The 22,470-nt window shown below is 41.8% G+C and overlaps 1 protein-coding gene and 1 pseudogene across 2 annotated transcripts in view; both read left to right on the top strand.

Annotated features, from left to right (window-relative positions):
• The window catches only part of COL22A1 (collagen type XXII alpha 1 chain), a 257,920-nt gene extending 244,613 nt beyond the window's left edge, over positions 1–13,307 (top strand). For both annotated transcript variants that reach the window (XM_087931748.1, XM_087931750.1), the window contains 3 exons: positions 4,116–4,298; positions 6,981–7,058; positions 11,346–13,307. In XM_087931748.1, the coding sequence (XP_087787874.1) occupies positions 4,116–4,298; positions 6,981–7,058; positions 11,346–11,533 (449 nt within the window). In that variant the 3' untranslated portion in view covers positions 11,534–13,307. The remainder of the gene's footprint in view (positions 1–4,115; positions 4,299–6,980; positions 7,059–11,345) is intronic.
• Positions 13,308–14,233: 926 nt separating this feature from the next.
• Positions 14,234–22,163, top strand: LOC113454917 (uncharacterized; annotated as a pseudogene).
• The last annotated feature ends 307 nt before the right edge of the window (positions 22,164–22,470 follow it).

Below are 22,470 nucleotides of genomic sequence, written 5' to 3'. Positions count from 1 at the left end.
CCAAAAATAAACAGATAAGGCTGAAAGCAGCAGTCCTCGCAAACAAAGGCAGCAACCAGGAGTCTCCACCGATCACAGCTGTGAAATGTTATGTCCCACCTTCAAAAGTAAGCAGATAAGGCTGAAAGCAGCAGTCCTCGCAAACAAAGGCAGCAACCAGAAGTCTCCACCAATCACAGCTGTGGCCAGCCTCGACAAGATTGTCCAAGTTAACAGTCCAAATAAATCCAAGTCCCAACAAGATATTTCAGGTTTAAATCCAAAGTCTTCGGTTCTCTTTTCAAACAATTTGTTCCCGACAAAAGTGCAGAGTCATTCCTCTTCCTTTTATAGAGAAGCAGCTAATTACTGATCTGTCCTCCTCCTGTGCTCCCGTTGGTTTCTTCTGACCTCCACCCAGCAATTATCTAAATTATTACTTTCACCTGAAGACTCCATATGTTCCTCATTAACAACCGTTCCCGGCTGATAACCCGATTGAGAAGCCGAAGAGGTTGAAGGTTCAGGCCGGTCCTGCAAATCAAATGTCCTCCCTTGTAACATTCTCATTCAAAACTGTTAGGATTCCCTTTTGAAATTCAAACAGTCATTTCACGATCAAATCAAACTACAGGGAGTAACGTTCCCTGGTTCTGACGTCAATCCACGATCTAACAGTCATCAGATTCAAAGTTCCTAACAGGGTTGGACCTTCCAATCACAACACTATCCCCCACCTCAGGGCCCGTCCCCCGAGTCTTACGTTCAGGATGTGGTTTTGAAGGGAATTCTGCATGATATCTTCGAACAAGGTCTGGGGCATGTACCTTGGTCACATCCTGCCAATGACGGATCTCCGTTTCATTTTCTACTCTTCCCACAAAGTACTGGAATCGTCCCTTTTTCCATCGTGAATCATAAATTCCAACCACTGTAGTATCTGTAACAGGTTCAGTGCGGGGCCTAGATGTGAAACGTACCAGACCTAAGGCCTCCTTAAGGTCAGGTCTACGCTGTTTTCCTGACGAGCCAAGAGTGGTTTCAGGTACAGGTCTGCGGTTCCCTCTCCGATTGCAGGAATTAACAAAATGTCCCAGACCCCCACAATAAAGGCACAAGCCTTCCTGGAACCGTCTCGAACGTTCCTGCGCTGTTAAACGAGGGCGGAGTGCTCCCAACTCCAACGGCTCCTCTGTCATATCTATGGGTTGGAAAACTCTCGGTGGCGTGGGTTGTGCACGAAAAAACGAAGATGGTTCCATACTGAGCCGTTTGCGTCCACGTTGCTGCAAACGAGCTTCAATTCGTAAGCACTGAACTATCAGTGCATCCAAAGTTAAAGCCCTCTCTGCATGGACCAGCTCATCTTTGATGGCATCAGACAGGCCTTCCTGGAATGCAGCCATATGAGCTGGTTCGTTCCAGTTGGAGTCCAAACACAGCACCCGAAATTCTGCAACGTATTCCTGAAGGGAACGTTTCCCCTGAGTAATGTCCCGTAACCGTCTATCCACAGTTTGTGATTTAATCGGGTTTTCAAACATTACCCTTATTTGTTGTAGAAATCCCTGGAAATTGTCTAATAATGGGCTATCCTGTACTAATAAGGGAGTAGCCCATTTGGCAGCCTGCCCAGACAAAAGGCTGAGAATGAATCCCGTCCTGGCCCGATCATTTGGAAAGTCTTCAGGCCTCAAGGACATAAATAATTGACACTGCCCCAGAAATGCCGGAAACATGTCCATTTGCCCAGAAAATTTCTCCGGCATGGATACTGGGCTTTTCCTCACAGGAGGGGCTGGGGGAACAGCAGCAGGGCTTGGTAAGCTGGAAACATAATTCAGCAATTGTGTTACCTGATTCTGAAGTGTCACATTGCTTTGCAGGAGCTGATTTATCTGTAACTGTTGCTGCTCGATCAAATTCTGCAACTGTTTTGTATCCATCTTGGTTTGATGATAATTTTTCAGACTGAAAGATGGTTTGTTTTGGGTCGGGAACAATAATGTTATGTCCCACCTTCCAAAAATAAACAGATAAGGCTGAAAGCAGCAGTCCTCGCAAACAAAGGCAGCAACCAGGAGTCTCCACCGATCACAGCTGTGAAATGTTATGTCCCACCTTCAAAAGTAAGCAGATAAGGCTGAAAGCAGCAGTCCTCGCAAACAAAGGCAGCAACCAGAAGTCTCCACCAATCACAGCTGTGGCCAGCCTCGACAAGATTGTCCAAGTTAACAGTCCAAATAAATCCAAGTCCCAACAAGATATTTCAGGTTTAAATCCAAAGTCTTCGGTTCTCTTTTCAAACAATTTGTTCCCGACAAAAGTGCAGAGTCATTCCTCTTCCTTTTATAGAGAAGCAGCTAATTACTGATCTGCCCTCCTCCTGTGCTCCCGTTGGTTTCTTCTGACCTCCACCCAGCAATTATCTAAATTATTACTTTCACCTGAAGACTCCATATGTTCCTCATTAACAACCGTTCCCGGCTGATAACCCGATTGAGAAGCCGAAGAGGTTGAAGGTTCAGGCCGGTCCTGCAAATCAAATGTCCTCCCTTGTAACATTCTCATTCAAAACTGTTAGGATTCCCTTTTGAAATTCAAACAGTCATTTCACGATCAAATCAAACTACAGGAGTAACGTTCCTGGTTCTGACGTCAATCCACGATCTAACAGTCATCAGATTCAAAGTTCCTAACAGGGTTGGACCTTCCAATCACAACATATATATATATATATATATATATATATATATATATATATATATATATATATATATATATATATATATATATATATATATATAATATAGATGATAACAGAGGAAGGGAGGGAGTGGGAGAGAGAGAGTGAGAGAGAGAAACAGAAAGAAAGAGAGAGGGAGAGAAAAAGAGAGAAATAGAAAGAGAGAGAAAAACACAGAGAGAGAGAGAGAAAGAGGGAGAGAGGGAGGAAGAGAGAGAGAAAGAGAGAGTTTCATTCCACCACAGTTGCTGCAATGAATTGTGGAAGAGTATAGAAGAAGAGGAATGATTGAAGAAGTTATTTGAGGAGAAAATTAAACATTTATGAAGATATTTACACCAAGGTTCTACTGTGTTCTTTAGATAATGCCCTATTGTCACAGGTCTGGCATATGGAAGGAGACCTTCTCTTGCATTGTTCCACAACTATGGCATGTTTTGAATTGCTTGGGACTTACCTTGGGATTAGGCTGAATTTTCTTAACATTTGGAACAGCTGAAAAGATGCATCTCTTTTCCCATGCTTCTAATTCTTAAATTGTTTTAGTCTGGACTTTAATTGAGTTTTATTTTGATATCAGGCCCAGAGATGACACTGTGAGATCCATTCGAGTCCAAATCTTTTATTTGTTCGCCCACTAAATTTGGCCAAGACTTCACAACCCAGTAGATCAAAGTATGCCAGGCCCAACTGTCTTCTACTGTCTCCCAGAATTTGCCCAAATTCGTGTTCATCTAACTAACCTTATCATCCTCTGCCATCGCTTTCTCCCTTTGCGTTCAATAAATCTTGATCAGGTTAAGCAGGCTACACTCAATAGATAGAAGGGGCATAATGGCTCAGTGGTTAAAGATGCTGAGCTTATGACAGCCCAGGTTTGAGACCCAAGTGCCACACAATGAGATAAACTCCTGTTACTTGCCCTTACTCTTGCCAACCTACCAATTTGAAAGCATGCAAATACAGGCAAATAAATAGGCACTACTTTGTTGAGAAGGTAATAGAATTCCATGGACATCTTATAAATCCCTCTGGTGGTGATGCTGTCTATCCCACATTTTTCTAGCTTACCAACAAGTAGATTGTGAATTAAAATAGAATAGAATAACAGAGTTGGAAGGGACCTTGGAGGTCTTCTAGTCCAACCCCCTGCTTAGGCAGGAAACCCTACACCACTTCAGACAAATGGTTATCCAACATCTTTTTAAAACCTTCCAGTGTTGGAGCATTCACAACTTCTGAAGGCAAGTTGTTCCACCGATTAACTACTAAATTTACTCTCACTATGAGTACTTGGATAACAATTTTACATCATAATGCATTAAGTACCAAATCCAACACATTTTGAAGCATTTATACTGACTCTTTGTGTATTTTTTTTCCCCTACAGCTAGACTCCCCTACCTCATAAGTCAGCTACAGCCTTCCCAGGTCAAAGCACCTCAAGGAAGACCAGGGCCTCCTGGATCACCTGGAAAGGAAGGCCTTCCAGGTAGAGTTGGCCCTCCAGGAGAACCTGGCAGACCTGGACAACCAGGTTCAGAAGGTCCATTGGGACCCATGGGACCAAAAGGTGAGTAGCTCCTTAGTTGGAAAGCATCTTTAGAACCAAATTTTCCTTCTGATTTAGATCTTTCAAGGACTATGGACAGTTTTTGCAATGTGAAATGTTGTGTGGTCAAATAAATAGAAACGATTGTGGTGAATTTTTTCTAAGTGTGCATTTTCAAATGGATTGACACATCATAGAAGATAGAAGGAAATAAAAGCTTGATCACTTTTCGTTTATTGACTTGTTATGTTCACCCTGTTCTCCATATGGTTTGTATAGTACAACTGAAACCAAAGTCAGAATTTCTTTTACCCAAACACTTTGGGTGAATAAAGGATGTAGAATAGCAGAAACGTAATAAGAGTCAAATGCATTTAGATTTCAACTTTTAGATACAGAAACACCAGTCTATGTGTCCATCCATTATAATCAATTTTCACATTTGATGAAAAATCTCAGCCAAATTCAGAAGTATTCTTGTACGTGCTCATTCTGTCTATTCATACTGCTTTGTCCAACTTCTGCAATGACTTAAAAAATACTGCTTTAAGGTATTCACCCATTCAAGTTACTTTGGTTCTTAAAGCAACTGCCTTTTCCCCCTCCCCACAAATTTCCATGATCTTGAACAAATAATGGCTGTTTTGATGAATAGCAACAAAGTGCTACCTTCCCTCAGGGAGTGTACATCTTTCAGAGAGTTCTACTGTTCAACGTCAACTAAATGGGACTTGAAAAGACTTTAAATATATAGAATGAGACATTGAACAGAATGACCAAGTTCAAAGAGACCTTGATAGTCTTCTAGTCTAACTCTCTGCTCAAAAAGGATACCCTGTACCATGTCAGACAAATGACTGTCCAATTTCTTCTTTAAAACCTCTAGTGAGGGCACACCCATAACTTCTGGAAGCAAGTTGTTCCAATCATTAATTGTTCCCACTTTCAGGAAATTCCTCCTTAGTTCTAGATTTGTTCTGTTCTTGATTAGTTTCCATCCATTGCTTCTTGTCCTGCCCTCAGGTGCTTTGGAGAATAGCTTAAGACTCTCTTCTTTGTGTCAGCCCCTTAGATATTGGAAGAGTGCTATCATATCACCCCTTCTGTTCATTAGACTAGACATGCCCAGTTCCTGCAACCATTCTCCATGTACTTTTAGCCTCCTTAATCTTTCAAACATTCCGAAAATTTCAAATATTCCACATTCTATTTTTTTTTCAAATATTCTGAACAATAACTAAGATTTTACATTTACGAGTGAAGTTTGTTCTATTATTTGAAATCCCCATATTTTACATATTCTGTAACTCTGCATGAGAAAAATGTGAGAGGCTGAATTTCTCCATTCAATAAACCTTCTTTAAAACTCAGTAGTGCCTCTTTCTGGATAAAAATGGAAAGAACTGCAGATCTGGGGCATTAAAATTTGAGCATAGCAGCAGAAAAGGAAAGATCACGTGCAAATTAAATATGAATGATGGCTGTCGGTATATTTTTTTTAGTTTGACATTTTTATATTGAGTTATAAGATAGAATAAGATACAAAATATAAAAATAAGTAGGTGGGGAGGAGGCGGGGAAAGAAAAGTGAAGAAGGATAAGAAAAAAAGAACAAGAAACATTGACTTCCGACTCTCTCTGTTGCAGTAAAATAAGGCATTAACATCAAATCACTACTTTTTGGGTTTTTTTTTTTCATAATATGAACAAGCCATTTCTATATATATCTATCAATCTAATCATTACAACCCAAAATCAAAGTTTCATGCTTTTCCACTTCAAGCGCAAAGTTCAGAAACGGTCTCCATGTGGAAATAAAAGTACTTATATTGCTTTCTTTAATCAAAATGGTCAATTTTGCCATTTCAGCCAATTCCATCAACAATTTGTCCATGACAGGAATTGAAGTGTCCTACTATTTTTGCGCATGTCTTGCTGCTGTCAACATATAAGTAAGAATGATGGCTATCGGTACTGATAAGAAGTGAGTGGACAAGAATCTTTATATTTGCACTCTGCAAAACAGTGTGTTCTGACCCAGGCTTCATCAAACTTAATAAAACACAAACTGAATTTAAAAGTAAAACCCTTTTTAAGTGTATTGCTGGGAATTACTTGCATTCCCAGCCAAAATAATTAGACACAGTTCCTCCAGATAAGAGCATGCTTTTCAGTACTGTAGAATTCTGCCAAGAAACAGAAGTCCAATTAAGGCTAACATAAACCAACCCCAAAACCCAGAAAAATACAACAACCAGAGTATAGAGCTTCACGAAGGACTCGGTGATTACTGAACTGCTTTGCTTCCTGCAAAGCTTTTTGTCATTGAGGACTGACTTTTATCCCTTATGGGAGGGGCAATCACCTCCCAGCCTTACTCACGAGTTGCCCCTTCTGCTTCAGCTGCTCTCGCCTTCTAACAGCTCTGCGGACAGATGCACTGGGAACAGGCTCCTCGGGGTCCTTTGCTTTATTGCTGCCAGGCTCTGAAAGCTCCAAAGGCAGCACCCCACTCTCAGAAGGTCCTGGCCCCATCCCTGCATCAGATGCAGGACCCTCGTCCAAGTCCTCTCCAGACTCCCTGACTGGTTCCCTTTCGTCCTCACTGTCCGACACCTCTGCTGTCCGCACCAGCTGCCGGCGAACCCAACACAGTGAAAGTCTTAATGCTGTAATTAAAATGTATTTTATTTTCTCCAACAGGTGACAGAGGGGAGAAAGGAGAGAAGGGAGATGCTGGCATTGGCCAGAGGGGTGAAACTGGTCCCCCAGGAGTAGCAGGTGGGTTACTTATTCTTTGCAAACAGGGATTTATATGGCTTCGGGTAACTTTCCCCAAACTTTACCAAGCCAGACCTACCAACAGAAGAGATTATTAGCTGTAGTACAGGTTGACCATTGGAGTCCTTGGTGTTCTCTGAACTTGGTGGCTTGCTTACAAGCCCAGAAGTTCCACAATTTCTAGGCAATGACATTTGGAATACAGGTAATCCTTAAGTTAAAACTATTAATTTAGTGACTGTTCAAAGTTACAATGGCACTGGAAAAAAAGTGACTTCTGACTGTTTTTCAGACTTACTGATCAGGGGTGGGATTCAAAAATCCCAGCAACTGGTTCTCTGCCCAGTTGCTGGGTAGGCGTGGCCATGGTGGGTGTGGCCTACCAGAACTTCCAGGATGGCCATTTTTCACCTTCCCCGGAGTTTGGAGACTTCCCTCGGGCCACTGAGAGGGTGAAAACGGCCTCCCCCGAGCTCCAAAGGCCCTCTGGAGGGTGAAAACAGGCCTGTTTCCAGACTTTCAGACTTTGGGGAGGGTTGTTTTTCACCCGCCCAGAGCCTCCACACAGGCCCTTCACTTACCTGCATCCAAAACGGGCCATGTGGAGACTTCTGGAAGGGGAGGGGTGAGATAGGCAGGGCCAGCCGGTCAGTTCAACTACTGGTTCAGTGAACCCGATGTAAATTTAATATCTGGTTTGCCCGAACCGGCCGAATCCCACCCCTGCTTATGACCGTTGCAGCATTTCCATGGTCACCTGATCAAAATTCAGACCCATAACAACTGTCCTGGGGTCACGTGATCACTTTTTTGACTTCCCGACAAGCAAAAGCAATGGAGAAGGCAGATTCTCTTCAATCCGTGTTACTAACTTAACAATGGCAGTGATTCACTGAAGAACTGTGACAAGAAAATGGAGCAAAAATAATTCAGCTCTCTTGCATAGCGACAGAAATGTTGGGCTCAATTGTGATCATAAGTCAAGGACTATCTGTATTTCGCAATAAGCGTCGAAAATTCCTTGCTGCCATCTACGTGGTAATCAGGGATCCTGTTTTTCACAGATTTCTGTCTCTCTCTCTCCTCTAAGCCCTTTGTCAGAGTTTGCAGCACATCCGACCAGCACACAAGTAAATAATTCTGGAGGATTCATCCACCTAAGAAAAACTTCTTTATATACAATACCACACAGCAGAAGTCAGCAAATAAAACCAAGAACACAGAAGCAATATTGACAGAAGGAAGTCATTACAGAGTAGAGTGATACAGAGGCCTAGGTTACAGAGGACAAACCAACTCTCATATACAGTTCAGCAAAGCCAAAGCCACGTCCAGGCTCCAAACTGTCTCTAATGGCCCCATATAAAACAAATATTATGCTTCAGTTTCCAAACAGCCCCTATTGGCTGACCTGTTACTATGTCTTTCCAATTCATGAACTATACTGATACCCTTTTCCTATAAATATTTGTGAGCTTACTCGTACACTTTGGTTTTTCATCAGTTGGCATGAGGTCAACTTCTCTGCTCTAATGCCTCCCCAAAGCTTTCTTTTTGACTTTTCCCTATTTCCATAAGAGAACTATTTTGAGAAACCCACATTTTCCCTAAAGAAGTAGAAACAGTGGTTTTAGGAGGATGAAAACAGCTCTCTCTACCTTTTGCTTCAAACATTTTTAGCAGGTGGTGCTGCTAAAAAAAGGCACCATTGTTTGAAGTTAAACAGGTGGCTAAAACAAAGGGAAGCTGTCAATGTTTTTTTTTTTTTTTTTTTAAAGGTTCCTGAGAAATGGGGTGAAAATCTGTCAAGAATATTTATTCCCTTGTCTCTTGATGGAGAAAATTCCCTGCTGGCGGAGGCACCGTTGGGTTGGTCCTTTGAATGCACTTTCTCCCCTAAAGCAGTGCTTTGTAGGCAGATTGACAGGCCAATGCATGAAGCTGATGTATCCTGAATTGTCAATTTTGCCATTGTGGGAAGAAAGATCCATCTGGTTCAGTTCCAAGCCAGGAGAAAGATACTGGAAACATGGAGGCTGAATGGAAAGAAGGCTTAATGACAAAGCAGATTCATGTGTGGCTCTGGGCAGCTGACCACACAGAGTTGAGAGTGAAGAGTTTTTATATTTTTCCTTGAGCTTTGCACTTGAACGTCCTGTTCCTGGGCAAGAACATGTATTCTATTAGCTGTTGTCAGACTCCCATTGGGACATGTATGGGTTATGTAGGGGAGTCATAGCTGGCTCTATAGGCAAAGTACAAATACCAGGTGTTTGTCTGAGCATCCAGGTTTGGTTGAAGTTCCGAGATGATGCAATGACTGAAATATCCTTAGGAGATTGTGCAATGTACGGAGCTCTGTGGCTTCTGCTAAATGGTAGTAGTGTCCTGAAGGATCATGTCCTGTTCTTTTTAAGCTCTAAAAGACTTTTGTTTTGTACATAGGCTGGCCCAGTTTTTCTTAATGGGCACAAAATATCTGCTGGGAGTGGGGAGCAACTAAGAGTGAGTCTGCTTTCTGCCTCTAAAAAAACACGTTTTTCCATTTCTCATTTAGGGAAATATAATGTTCTACCTTTTTAAAAAATATTTCTCAGAATATTTCATTCTTCTAGGAGATGGGTGGGTGCTAACTTTCTACACTATATAGGTAGTCCTCAACTTATGACCAAAATTAAGACCATAATTTCTGTTGTTAAGCAAGGTAGTTGTTATGTGAGTTGCACCCAATTTTACAACCGTTTTTTGCCACAGTTGTGAAGCAAAAAAATCGTTGCAGTTGATAAATAAATTGTGTAGTCATTAAGTGAATTCCGCTTCCTCCATTGACTTACTTGCTGGAAGATGGCTGGGAAGGTGACGAAGAGCATTCACATGACCTTGGGACACTGGAACTGTTGTTAAATACATGTCAGCTGCCAAGCACCCAAATTTTGATTACATGATCGTGGGGGTGGTTCATTGAATGTAAGAGTGAGGACTGGTTGTAGGTCACTTTTTTCAGTGCTGTTGTAGCTTTGAATGTTCACTAAATGAACAGATGTAAGTGTGTTGTTTCTCCGTTGTCATATAATAGATGTGGGTATATACATAAGTATTTATTTATTTATTGTGTATTTATTTATTTTGTCATGTTTATAGAATAGAATAGAATTCTTTATTGGCCAAGTGTGTTTGGACACACAAGGAATTTGTCTTGTGCAAATGTTCTCAATGTACATAAAGGAAAAGATACATTCATCAAAAGTCAAGAATCATAAGGTACGACATTTAAGGATAGTCATAGGATACAATAAGCAATCAAATCGTACTAGGAAACTACAAATCGTACTAGGGGTCTATAAATCATAAGGATTCAAGCAGCAAAGTTACAGTCATACAGTCACAAGTGGGAGGGGATGGACGATAAGGAGTGATGAGATTAACAGTAATAGTAGTGCAGACTTTGTAAATAGTTGAACAGTGTTGAGGGAATTATTTGCTTAGCAGAGTGATGGCGTTCAGGAAAAAACTGTCCTTGTGTCTAGTTCTGGTGTGCTCTATAGTGTTATTTTGAGGAAAGGAGTTGAAACAGTTTATGTCCAGGATGTGAGGGGCCTGTGAATATTTTCACTTTTTGACTCATGCAGTATACAGGTCCTTGACTGAAGTCATGTATGCTTGAAGTCAATATACATTATGTAGTGTATATTGGAGGTGGTGACTCTTTGAGAGATGCATGCAATGAAATTTCATTTTAATGTATGCTGATTAGTGTACATTCAAAGGGACAATAAAGTTATTCTAAGTCTAAGTTCTAAGAAGTCTAAGTCTCAGTTGTAAGTCTAAGTTCTACAGGAAGTCCTGGACTTACGACCATTCATTTAGGGATTGTTCAAAGTTACAGCGGCACTGAAAAAAAGTGATTTAGGACCGTTTTCACACTTATGACTGTTGTTGCATCCCCATGATCATGTGATCAAAATTCAGATGATTGCAAACTGGTTCACACCTAGGACCGTTGCTATATCTGAAGTTCACGGGATCCCCTTTTGCAACCTTGTGATGAGCAAAATCAATGAGGAAAGCCAGGTTCACTTAACAATTTTATTGATCCCCTTAACAACTGTGCCAAGGAAGGTCGCAAAATGGGAGCAAAACTCACTTAAACAAATGTCTCACTTAACAAGATCAATCTCTAACTCAAATGTGGCCGTAAGTCCAAGGCCACCTGTATCCGTAATTTTGTCTACTAAGCTTAGTCCACACCACAGCCATCGAGCTTATTCCCACCACTTTGTTCCGCAGGTGTTCCAGGTGAACCTGGCTATGGTAAAGATGGAGTCCCTGGAGTTCAAGGTGCTCAAGGTGAAGCTGGCCCTCCTGGCCCTATGGGGCCCCCAGGACCTCCAGGGGCCAATGGACAATGTGACCCCTCCCAGTGTGCTTATTATGCAAGTCTAGCTGCTCGGCCCAGCAATATCAAAGGTCCTTAAAAGTGTACCCTCCGTTGCTGCTTGTGGACCTCTCATGGACCTTCTTCTTCGGAAAAACTTGGATGAAGCAAGGAAGTTGGGAGGGAGAGCCTGTTTCTTTTGCTTCCTGTTCTTTGACAAGGAGCATGGAGACTCTGGAAATTAAATGCTGCCGGACAGTCGGGTTTTTACCATGAAGAAATGATTAATCGGTGTTATTTTAATGCAGTGAGAAGTGATTTTTCTGGGAAGATTTTCTTTTTTTTAATATTTTTTATATCAAGATTGAGGATGAATTTTCCCCCTTTTGTAGATGGTCTTCTAAAAAAAAAAAAAAAAAGTCCATGCGAAACAGAAAGGAAAGGAAAATGGTGGGTAAGTAGAGGCTAGGGGCCCTGGAGAGACATTTGGATTTCTGTTTGCTAGCTTAGTCACCATTCATAGGGGAAACATCTGGAGATGCTGTGATATTGGCCATTAAGGCTTTGTCCTGCAAGTGTTCAGTAGAGATTTAGATATAGTAATCTCAATCTTTTGAGGGCGACAGGACAGAGGGAAGAGGACAATTTGCACGTGTCTTCGCATACTCCTTGGGAATCTCTTTTGATCACCATGGTTGAGCACTGGCCTCTCTGTAAAAATTTGGCAGTGAGAACAATAAATCAGTGGGACGGGTTGCCTCCAGAAGTTGTGGCTGCTACATCACTGGAAGTTTTTAAAAAGAGATTGGACAGCCACTTATCCAGAAAGGTATAGGGCATGGGTGTCAAACTCAAGGCCAAGCAGGCCGCAACTGGCCTACAGGGTGCTTAGATCTGGCCCTGGAAACAGTGAAGGACCGGCCTGCAGTGCATCTGCCAGAGAAAACAGAGCTCGGGGGGGTCCTCCCGAGTTTCATTTTCACTGGCAGCAGGTTGCAGGAGGCTGTTGCAGCTGAAAACGGAGCTTGGGAACCCCTTTTCGCTGGCAGAGACCTCAGGCTGCCACAGGTGCCCCCGACATGAGTGAGTTTGAGCTGGCAATGCCCCCTCACCAGAGGTGGTATTCAGCAGGTTCTGACCAGTTTTGGAGAACCAGTAGCAAAAATTTTGAGTAGTTCGGAGAACCAGAAAATACCACCTCTGACTGGCCCCACCCCCATCTCTTCTCTGCCTCCCAAGTCCCAGCTGATTGGGTGGGTCTTCTTTGGCTGCCCTGAAAAGGAGAATGGAGCTGGAAAGCAGTTACTGGCATGAGGAGGGAATGGATATTTTGCAGGAACCTTCTCCCAGGAGCAGGGTGGGAAGGAGATTTACAGTATCCTTCTCCTGCTATGCCCACCAAGCCATGCCCACCGCATCACGCCATGCCCACCAAGCCACACCCACAGAACCAATAGTAATTCCCATCACTGCCCATTGCCCCTCCGAGGTCAAATGCAACCCTGATGTGACCCTCAATGAAATCGAGTTTGACACCCCTGCTATAGGGTCTCCTGCTTTAGTAGGGAGTTAGACTAGAAGACCTCCAAGGTCCTTTCCAGTGCTGTTATTCTATTATTAGGAATAAAATAAGGAGGAAGAAAGTCCTGGCAAAACTGTCAGACAGCAGCATGGACAATGGTTCCTCTATGTATCTTTCACTGAGACCAATTTGCAGGTCCAGAATTACTCTTTGAAAAGCCTTCTGTGAACCTAAACACACCTTTCTAATTACAATCGGAGACCTTCACCAGATTTACCCTTTTTTTTAATCAACGGAACTGTTGATTTTGCCGTTATTTGCTTGTTCAGTAAAATGCATCTGTGAAAATTCATTTTTCATCTTTTTTTTGTTAAACCTTTGACCTAATTCCCAGTAGGATAGCTGATCCTATAGCAGTGCAACAGTGGTTTATGTCTGCTCAAAAGCATACTTTTAGTACTTGATTTCTTATAAATATGACCAGCAACGCATCTACAAAATAAATTTCTGGGAAACTGTGAAGATAATTATTCTGCCACCATAACCTTATTTAACTAAGCTTGTTACTGTCTTCTGTGTCTGCTTAACAGCAGTTCCCTAATAAAACTAAGCAGCCAATACAAGATAATAGCTCAGAGCTGATTGGTGGGAGTTCTTGATGCTCTCTGAGCTTGGTTTTTGGTCCAGGCAACTGGACTTTCTTGTTTGTTTGTTTTTATTTTGAAGACATTTTGCTTCTCACCCAAGAAGCTTCTTCGGCTCTGATGGAATAGTGGTGAATGGAAGGATTTGGGACAACCATGACCTGAATGACTGAGAATCTCTACAGACTCTGAACTTGGTTGTTTTCTTGCAGATGTTTCATGATACAACCAGGAAATATCATCAGTGTACAGCACAATCCAGTGCACTGATGATGCTACCTAGTTGGGTCATGAAATGTTTGCAAGGACACAACCAAGCTCAGAGAGTACCATCCTGCAAGTTAAGAAACATTATCAGCCTTAGCATCCTTTCTTCCTGCAAGAAAGATAGCAAAGTTAGAATTAGGATCTTATGCACGCAAAGAAATTGTTTCCAATTTGGGTTCTTGCAGAGCATGAATTGTATCTGTGAGTACACATTGCCATGACAAGACATGTTCTTTGTACCCAAGATCATCATGTATGCGTGTATATATTTTGGTTCCTTTGCAAAATGATCTAACCTTTAACTTTGTGCTCCAAAGCATGAAATGTACACATAATCCAGCCAATTATTCATTGGTTATTTCGAGGCATGAGGGAAATTATTGCACATAAAGTAACTAATTCCTAGTATTTCAAACCCAGTTCTTGGGCTACCTTGTTTAAAAATGCTTCAATGAGTACTTAGTGCCACAACCAAATGTTATTTATGGCTTTTAAAAGGTGCTATCTTTAATGTGGATTCTGTGGCATCAGCAACATTTATCTCTTTTATCTTGCAGGCATGTGTATAAAATGTGTCTAAATTGTGTTTATAGCAGGTGGGCTATTCTCCAAGTAATTATGGTGCTTGCTTTGCTTAGTTTCTAAAAGATAAAACATAGGGGTTTTTCTTTTCTGGCAAAGAAATATGCTTGCCGAATTATTTAAAAAGGAAATAGCTTTGCCATTTTTTTCCTGTTTCAAATTGGATTGAATCATTTCTTTTCTTTCTGTATGGCAAGTTTTGATTGATATTGAGTGAGGCTGATATATGTATATATATATATATATATGCAGGTCTTGGTAATGTTTTGACAAGGTCCCACTCGCCATCTTCAGGCTGGTGCTTTCAGCTTCGTCCTTGTGCGAGCAAAGTGTGATCGGAGCTGCTGTCTCCCTATATATATTGGTGGGGAGGTTGGCTGTGTTGTCATTTCTTGATTGGTTGATGGAGTTGATGTTTGCAGTTTGGCTGGCTTTTTCATAAGAACATGTGTGGCTGAGGTATTGGCTGTGTGTCTATCAGCCTCCTGTGTCGAAACGTTGCCAAGATACTCTCAATCTTACATGGGAAAAGACCCAAACATGCCAAGACCTGCATACCTGTACCCATGAAAATTTATGATATATATCTACAACATCTCAGACAAGATCCTCACTGAAGCTGAAACCAAGGTCCTTTCAAAAGGATTCAACTTTGCTGTCGCTCCCAAACACATCCCCACAGAAACCATCATATGTGGAGTTGAAACCAGCCTGACCAAAACCAACCCTGATGATGCTAACAAAATCAGACTCAAAATCACCAACATCCTCTGCACTAGCAAACCACCCAAAAGCAACTTATCCAAAGAAGAACAAACTGCACTACTTAACCTGAAAGAAGACACCAGCATAATAATCCTACCAGCAGACAAGGGCAATGCGACAGTGGTTATGAACACATCTGACTACCAAACCAAGCTAACCAACCTACTCCAAGACCCCACATACAAACCCCTAAAGACAGACCCCACTACCTACCTAGAAAAACTACCAAATCCAAAATAAAAGCCTACCCCATCAGTGAAGAAATCCAGCAACGAATCATACCCAGAGAAAATCATCCAGATGCCCCAAGCTTTATGGTCTCCCCAAAATACACAAAGAAGGAACCCCACTCAGACCAATAGTCAGCTCCATAGGCTCACCTCTACAAAACCTAGCCAAATTTCTCGCCAAACAACTACAACCTTATGCAGAATCCATCAACTCACACGTAAGAAACTCATTCCAGTTCATCGAGATCATAAAGAAACAAAACTTACAACCCCAGTGACCTACTAGTAAGCTTCGATGTCATATCCCTCTTCACCCAAGTGCTAATAAAAGAAGCCTTGACAGCCATCCAAAACAAATACAACCCCCCAAGCACAATCCTAGATCTAACCAACCATTGCCTATCCAATACATACTTCACCTACAATGGACAAAAATACAAACAAATAGAAGGAGCACCCATGGGATCACCCCTCTCACCTGTCATCGCTAACCTCTACATGGAACACTTTGAAACACAAGCTCTAGAAAATACGACCACAAACCCAAACTCTGGCTCAGATACGTAGATGACACCTTCATAATCTGGCCACATGGGAAAGAAAAACTGAACAACTTCCTCACACACCTCAACAGCCTACACCCCAAAATACAATTCACCATGGAAACAGAAGCCAACAACCAACTTCCCTTCCTAGATGTCTTGGTATACAAAAGATCCAATGGCTCCTAGGACACACCATCTACCAGAAGAAAACACACACTAACCGCTATCTACATGCACTCTCACACCACCACCCAGCACAGATCAATTCCGTAGCCAAGACACTCATCTCCAGAACAAAATGCTTAGCCGATGAACAACACCAAAAAACCGAACTACACACTCTCACCAACGTACTTACAGCCAATGGATTCCAAAGAAAGAAGATTACCCACCTAATCCAAAAAGAAACCCCAACCAAAATCCAAGACAGAGAACAAGAAAACGGCAAAGCCCTCCTCCCATATATAAAAGGCACTACAGACAAAATCAGCAAGATCCTCCAAAAAACACAACATCAAAACAGCATTCTGCACAAACAGAAAAATATCCACCATCCTAAGAAACCCCAAAGACAAAATCGAATTAGAAAACCAAGGAGTATACGAAATCCCCTGCACTGCCTGCCCTACCACATACATTGGACAAACTAACAGAAGAATAAATGCACGCATTGAAGAACATAAGAACTCAATCAAAAAAGAAGAAACGACCTCTTCCTGGTCCAACACCTCAAAGCCACAGGACATGAAATTGATTTTAAAAACACCAGAACTATCGCCAAAACCGAACACTTCAACAGCAGAATAATCAGAGAAGCCATAGAGATAGAAAAACGCCCACACAGCATGAACAAACGAGATGACACTTCCCGCCTTCCAGCCATTTGGAAACCCGCCCTCATGAACAGACGAGTACCTAACATGAAGAAGGACACCAGACCCACACCCATGAGAGCCACACAAGATGCCACCACCACACTTCCATGTAGAAAACAGACTCTCACCCACTCAGAAGATGAGACACGACCATGGACCAGAAGCTGCACTACAGCTGCATCACTACCCACTTCAAACCCCTCCGAGCCATACATGAAGCAAACCGACACCCACTATGAAGATGCAACAGGACCACGAACTAGAAGCCAAACAGCAAGATCACAACTCACCAGCTCAAATCCCCAGCAACTAAGACTAACCGGAGCACAGCCAAGCCCCCACCTGAACAGAACACGCCTCCAACCAATCAGAACACGGCTAACCCCCAACCAATCAGAACACAACCAAACCCCTACCAATGAGAACACACCCCACCCAATCAGAACACAGCCAAGCCCCCACCCAATCAAGTCCCACCCCCACTGGCAGTTAAAAGGAGGAAGCAGCTGCAATCTCACATTACTCTGAAAAGCACAGAGCCGGAGACAGAAGCCTGAAGATGATGAATGAGACTTCATCGAAACGTTGCCTAGATACTTCAATCTTACGCGGAGAAAACCCTAACAACCAAAGATCCACATATATATATATATATATACATACATACCCAAACAACCAAAGATCGATCTATATATATATATATATATATATATATATATATATATATATATATATATATATATATATATATATATATATATATATATATATATTCTGAGGTTCTCATGGTATTTGTATGTGGATCTTTGGTTGTTCGGGTTTTCTCCGCGTAAGATTCAAGTATCTAGGCAATGTTTCGATGAAGTCTCATTCATCATCTTCAGGCTTCTTCTTCGGCTCTGTGCTTCTCAGAGTGATGTGAGCTTGCAGCTGCTTCTTCCTTTTAACTGCTAGTTGGGGTGTGACTTGATTGGGTGGGGGCTTGGCTGTGTTCTGATTGGGTGGGGGTGTGTTCTCATTAGTAGAGGGTTTGGCTGTGTTCTGCCAAGCCCCCACCCAATCAAGTCACACCCCCACTAGCAGTTAAAAGGAAGAAGCAGCTGCAAGCTCACATCACTCTGAGAAGCACAGAGCCGAAGAAAGAAGCCTGAAGATGATGAATGAGACTTCATCGAAACATTGCCTAGATACTTCGAATCTTACGCGGGAGAAAACCCGAACAACCAAAGATCCATCCATCCATCCATCCATCCATCCATCCATCCATCCATATATATATATTTTCTTAAGTTTTAGCGGGTACTTACATGTATGGTATTCAGCTTTGTTTGGGTATTTTCCCACATCATTATAGTTGTGCTTTTAAAGTTGTAGCAGCATTTCAGCAGAATCTCATCTGCCATCATCAGGCTTCTGTATTGTGTTCGTCTGTGAGTCAGACTTTTACAGTTGTTTCAGTTTTAAATTTGGGGCTAGCCTACTGCTGTGCCAGAATGTTTTTTTCTTCATCCTGATTGGTTGGGAGTCTTGAGAAGCCATAGAGATTGAAAAAAGACCTGAAAGCATGAATAGAAGAGATGATTCCACCAGACTGTCAATTATTTTGAAGTCTGCACTCACAAACAAAAAAATCTCCACACCACAAGCCAGCCAAACACCTGGGCACAAACAGATCCCCCCTGATACCTCCAGCTCAAACACACCCCAACCAGGCACCCAGATGAAACCTAGCTTCCTAACTAATGATAGCCATCCATTTACTCAGAGCCAAGCTGCACTAAAAGCCTCCAATACAGGAACACAATGTTGCCAGCCAATCAAGACATACACAAAGAGCCACAAAACAGACAGAAGATATTAGAAACACCAATCAAGCGGAACACAGTAAACTCCAAGACCAATAAACACAGACCAAGACTCCCAACCAATCAGGATGAAGAAAAAAACATTCTGGCACAGCAGTAGCCTAGCCCCAAATTTAAAACTGAAACAACTGTAAAAGTCTGACTCACAGACGAACACAATACAGAAGCCTGATGATGGCAGATGAGATTCTGCCGAAACATTGCTACAACTTTAAAAGCACAACTATAATGACGTGGGAAAATACCCAAACAAAGCTGAATACCATATATGTATGTATGTATGTATGTATGCATGTATGTATGTATGTATGTGTATATGTATGTATGTATATGTATATGTGTTATGTCTCACCTTTACAAAGGAGGTGAGAAGTCCAAATTCCAACTGAATACAAGCAAGCAAGCAAGCAAATCCAGTAATTTTAGAGTTAATTCCTTGAGCCAATAAAGTTCTTGGCAGTCTCACACACGCTGTCTGCCAAGTCCGACAAGACAGCAGGAATATAAATCACACAAGCTATCACAACACAGAATAATCCGGAGCTTCTCTGAATAAGTCACATGTTGTCCCATACGAAACTCTCAGAGCGAACACACCCACTTTTATTCCCTGTGTGGTGTGTCAGTCCCTCAGCTCAGTCTCTGATTCGTCCCTTCCTCCTGCGTTGCAGCTCACACTTTTGCCTGCGACGCTGCCTCGCATCAAGCCAGCATTCCTCTGCTTGATTCTCAGTCAGAGACTCTGATATGCTCTCCTCCTTTTCCTGATTAGCCTCAGGTTTTCCCTCTTGGTTATCTGCCGACACCTGAGGCACAATCAGGGAGGAAGGCATTGCCAAAGAGGAAGGTCCTGGGGAGGAAAGCATTTCCAAATCCTCCTCTTCCCCATTGTCTGAGTCTTTGTCCTCTAACAATGCAGGCTCAAACCTCAGAGCCACAACATATATGTATATGTATATGTATATGTATATGCATATGTATATGTATATGTATGTATGTATGTATATATATATATTCATAGATTTTCATGGGTACAGGCATGTAGGTCTAGGCGTGTTTGGGTCTCCTCCTGTGTAAGATTAAGACGATCTTGGCGATGTATTGGCGAGGTCCCACTCGTCATCCTCAGGCTGGTGCTTTCGGCTTCGTGCCAGTGCAAGCAGTGTGTGATTGGAGCTGCCGTCTCTCTATAAATATTGGTGGTGGGGGCTGGTGTGCTGGGATGGTTGGCTGCACTGCTGCCTCTTGATTGGTTGATGGAGTTGATATAATGAGCTGTGTGATGGCCTTGTGAGTTTTGTTGTGGAGATATCCTGGATCTTGTGCTGTAATCTCCTCAATCTTCTCTGTGTTGCAACTCAAGAAGTTGCAACACAGCAAACGATCCAGGAAATCACAGCACAAGACTCAGGACACCACAACAAAAGAACTCACAAGGTCATCACACAACCCATTATCCAAGCCGTTAAAACCCAGAAGGGTAATGGAAAAAAGATCACTACAAAACAAATGACTCAGGAGATTACAGCATAAGATCCAGGATATCTCCACAACAAAACTCACAAGGCCAACACACAACCCATTATACCAACCATCAACTGCATCAACCAATCAAGAGGCAGCAGCACATCCAACCAGCCCAGCACACCAACCCCCCCACCAGTATTTATAGAGAGACGGCAGCTCCAATAGGTACTATTTTCATAGTTTTCCTGAGGAAACTATGTGGTATGTTCATGAATTCATAAACAGTCCATCTCAACTTGAAATAAATTTAATGTTATTGTTTTAAAATAGTAGAGCTCCAAAACATAAATGAAACCGAAGAGGTACAATAAGATGAAAAGCAATAGAAAGAACTCAATATTGGGGGAGATTAGTTAACCTACTTTTTAAAAAAATCAGTAAAATGTTTGACACAAAAATATTTTATGATTTGGGAAAGGGAGTGATATTATCTGTTCAGGAGACAGATAATAATAATGAAATGTTCAAAAAGCATAAAAGGAAACCTATATTTGTTCATATTACTACTTTGCCTTAGTTATAGTTTGCTGTTGCTGTCATTTGATTTGGTCTCTAATAGGTTTGTAATTTAGTTTTTAAAAACGGTTAAAAAATCACTTCTTCCTTCAAAAAATGTTTTAAAAATAAATACTGTATGTGACTATAATTCTAGCAGCCCAATGAATTGCTTAGCTAAAACAGAATCTCAGTTTGAGTTTGTGAATATGGAACAATTACATAAATGGGATTTTTTCTTTCTTTTTACTATCCTGCAATCCCTTTTTATTGGGGTGGTGTCTGGGTGACAAAATAGATTTGTGTGTTTACTGGCCAAGATACCCTTCCTGACACCTATGTGGAGTTTGCAGCAGATATTTTCTTTTTGTGCCCAAATAGAGAAATATATTCACTGCCTAGGATTGAACTTTCAACCTTCTGAGTGGGATGAGAACATCTTCACCCTTAGGCCACCAATAATTCTGCAGGAATGACTTTGATAGATGGTGAGAATCAAGAACATTCAAGTCTAGTTTGGTGGGTAGAAATGGGCTTGCCTGTTGACTTTCCATTGAAAGCCATTTTCCATTTTAAGCATCAACCATTCCGTGTTTACTTGCTGTAGCTGAGCAACCTACCTGTTCTGCTTGAGCATTAATAAATAAAGAAGGAAGCAAGAAATGGACTCCAAACTTAGCACTGGGAGAAGGAGATGGTAGAAAATGACTTTTTTCCACATGTTCCTAAAGCTGTAGTGGAAATATCTCTCAGAACATGTTCCTCAGTATAAAGGTGACAAAATGCACACCTTGGAAGGTGAGGTGCTCACATCCATTCCTCACCAGATATTTACACTGGAAGGGTTAAAGATTTTGGAGAAGAGCCCAGAGTAAGAAAGCTGCAAGTACCAGGTGACTTTCATCCCTCATGAAATTGACCACTTGAGGAACTTATGGTAACCTTGCTCTACCTGGACTCTAACAACTTCAAAAAACCTTCCTGTACAGGTTGGAAATTTGACCAAGTTAGATAGTCCCTTAGCAGCAATCTCTTAGTTTCTCTTCCTGCAGAGTTAGGAGGCCTCCAGAGACTCCACAGCAAACAATCATCTGGCATAATTTCAAGCTGAGGAACCTGGTTTTCTTTGATGCAACTGATAATTCACACCATCCCAGAGGCCATTTGCCACCTTCAGAAACTGCAGACTCTGCTTCTGTTGTACAATTCTCTCAAATGTCTAAACAAAACTTCTTGTGACCAACCCAGAAGGTCCTCAGCCTCTTCTGGGTTGGTCACAACAAGTTAACAGAGCTTCCACCTGACTTTCATCAGCTAGTTATTTTGGACAGGAGTAACAATTGGTTTGGGAATTTTGATGGAAATTCATTGAAGCATCCACCCCCTGAAGTATGTATTTGGGAGACCTGCTGAGATCAGAAACTATATATGAATAAAATGGGATGGGGAGAAGAAATAAGTTGCATTTCCTGGGAAGAGACACATTAAAGTTTTGTGTGTACATAGTTGATAGTCCAGGTCCTATTGTAGAATGACTGTTCTCAGCCAGTCCTTGAGTATTGAAGATTTGTCCTGAAATGAATACAAACTCCAGCTCCTTTGTAGCGCAATGGTGGTTTATTCATTAGCTCAGCAAACAACAAATACCCTTCTCTGACAAGAAAGGCTAAAAGCCAGGCAAGGTTAGAGTCGGGTTTGAGTTTGCTCCCTTTTCTTTTAT

This window comes from Pseudonaja textilis, chromosome 3 (genome assembly GCF_049901715.1).
Source record: "Pseudonaja textilis isolate UNSWEBS1 chromosome 3, rPseTex1.2, whole genome shotgun sequence".
NCBI lineage: Eukaryota > Metazoa > Chordata > Lepidosauria > Squamata > Elapidae > Pseudonaja > Pseudonaja textilis.
The sequence above is the reverse complement of the archived record's forward strand: the minus strand, read 5'-3'. Positions and strand labels throughout refer to the sequence as shown.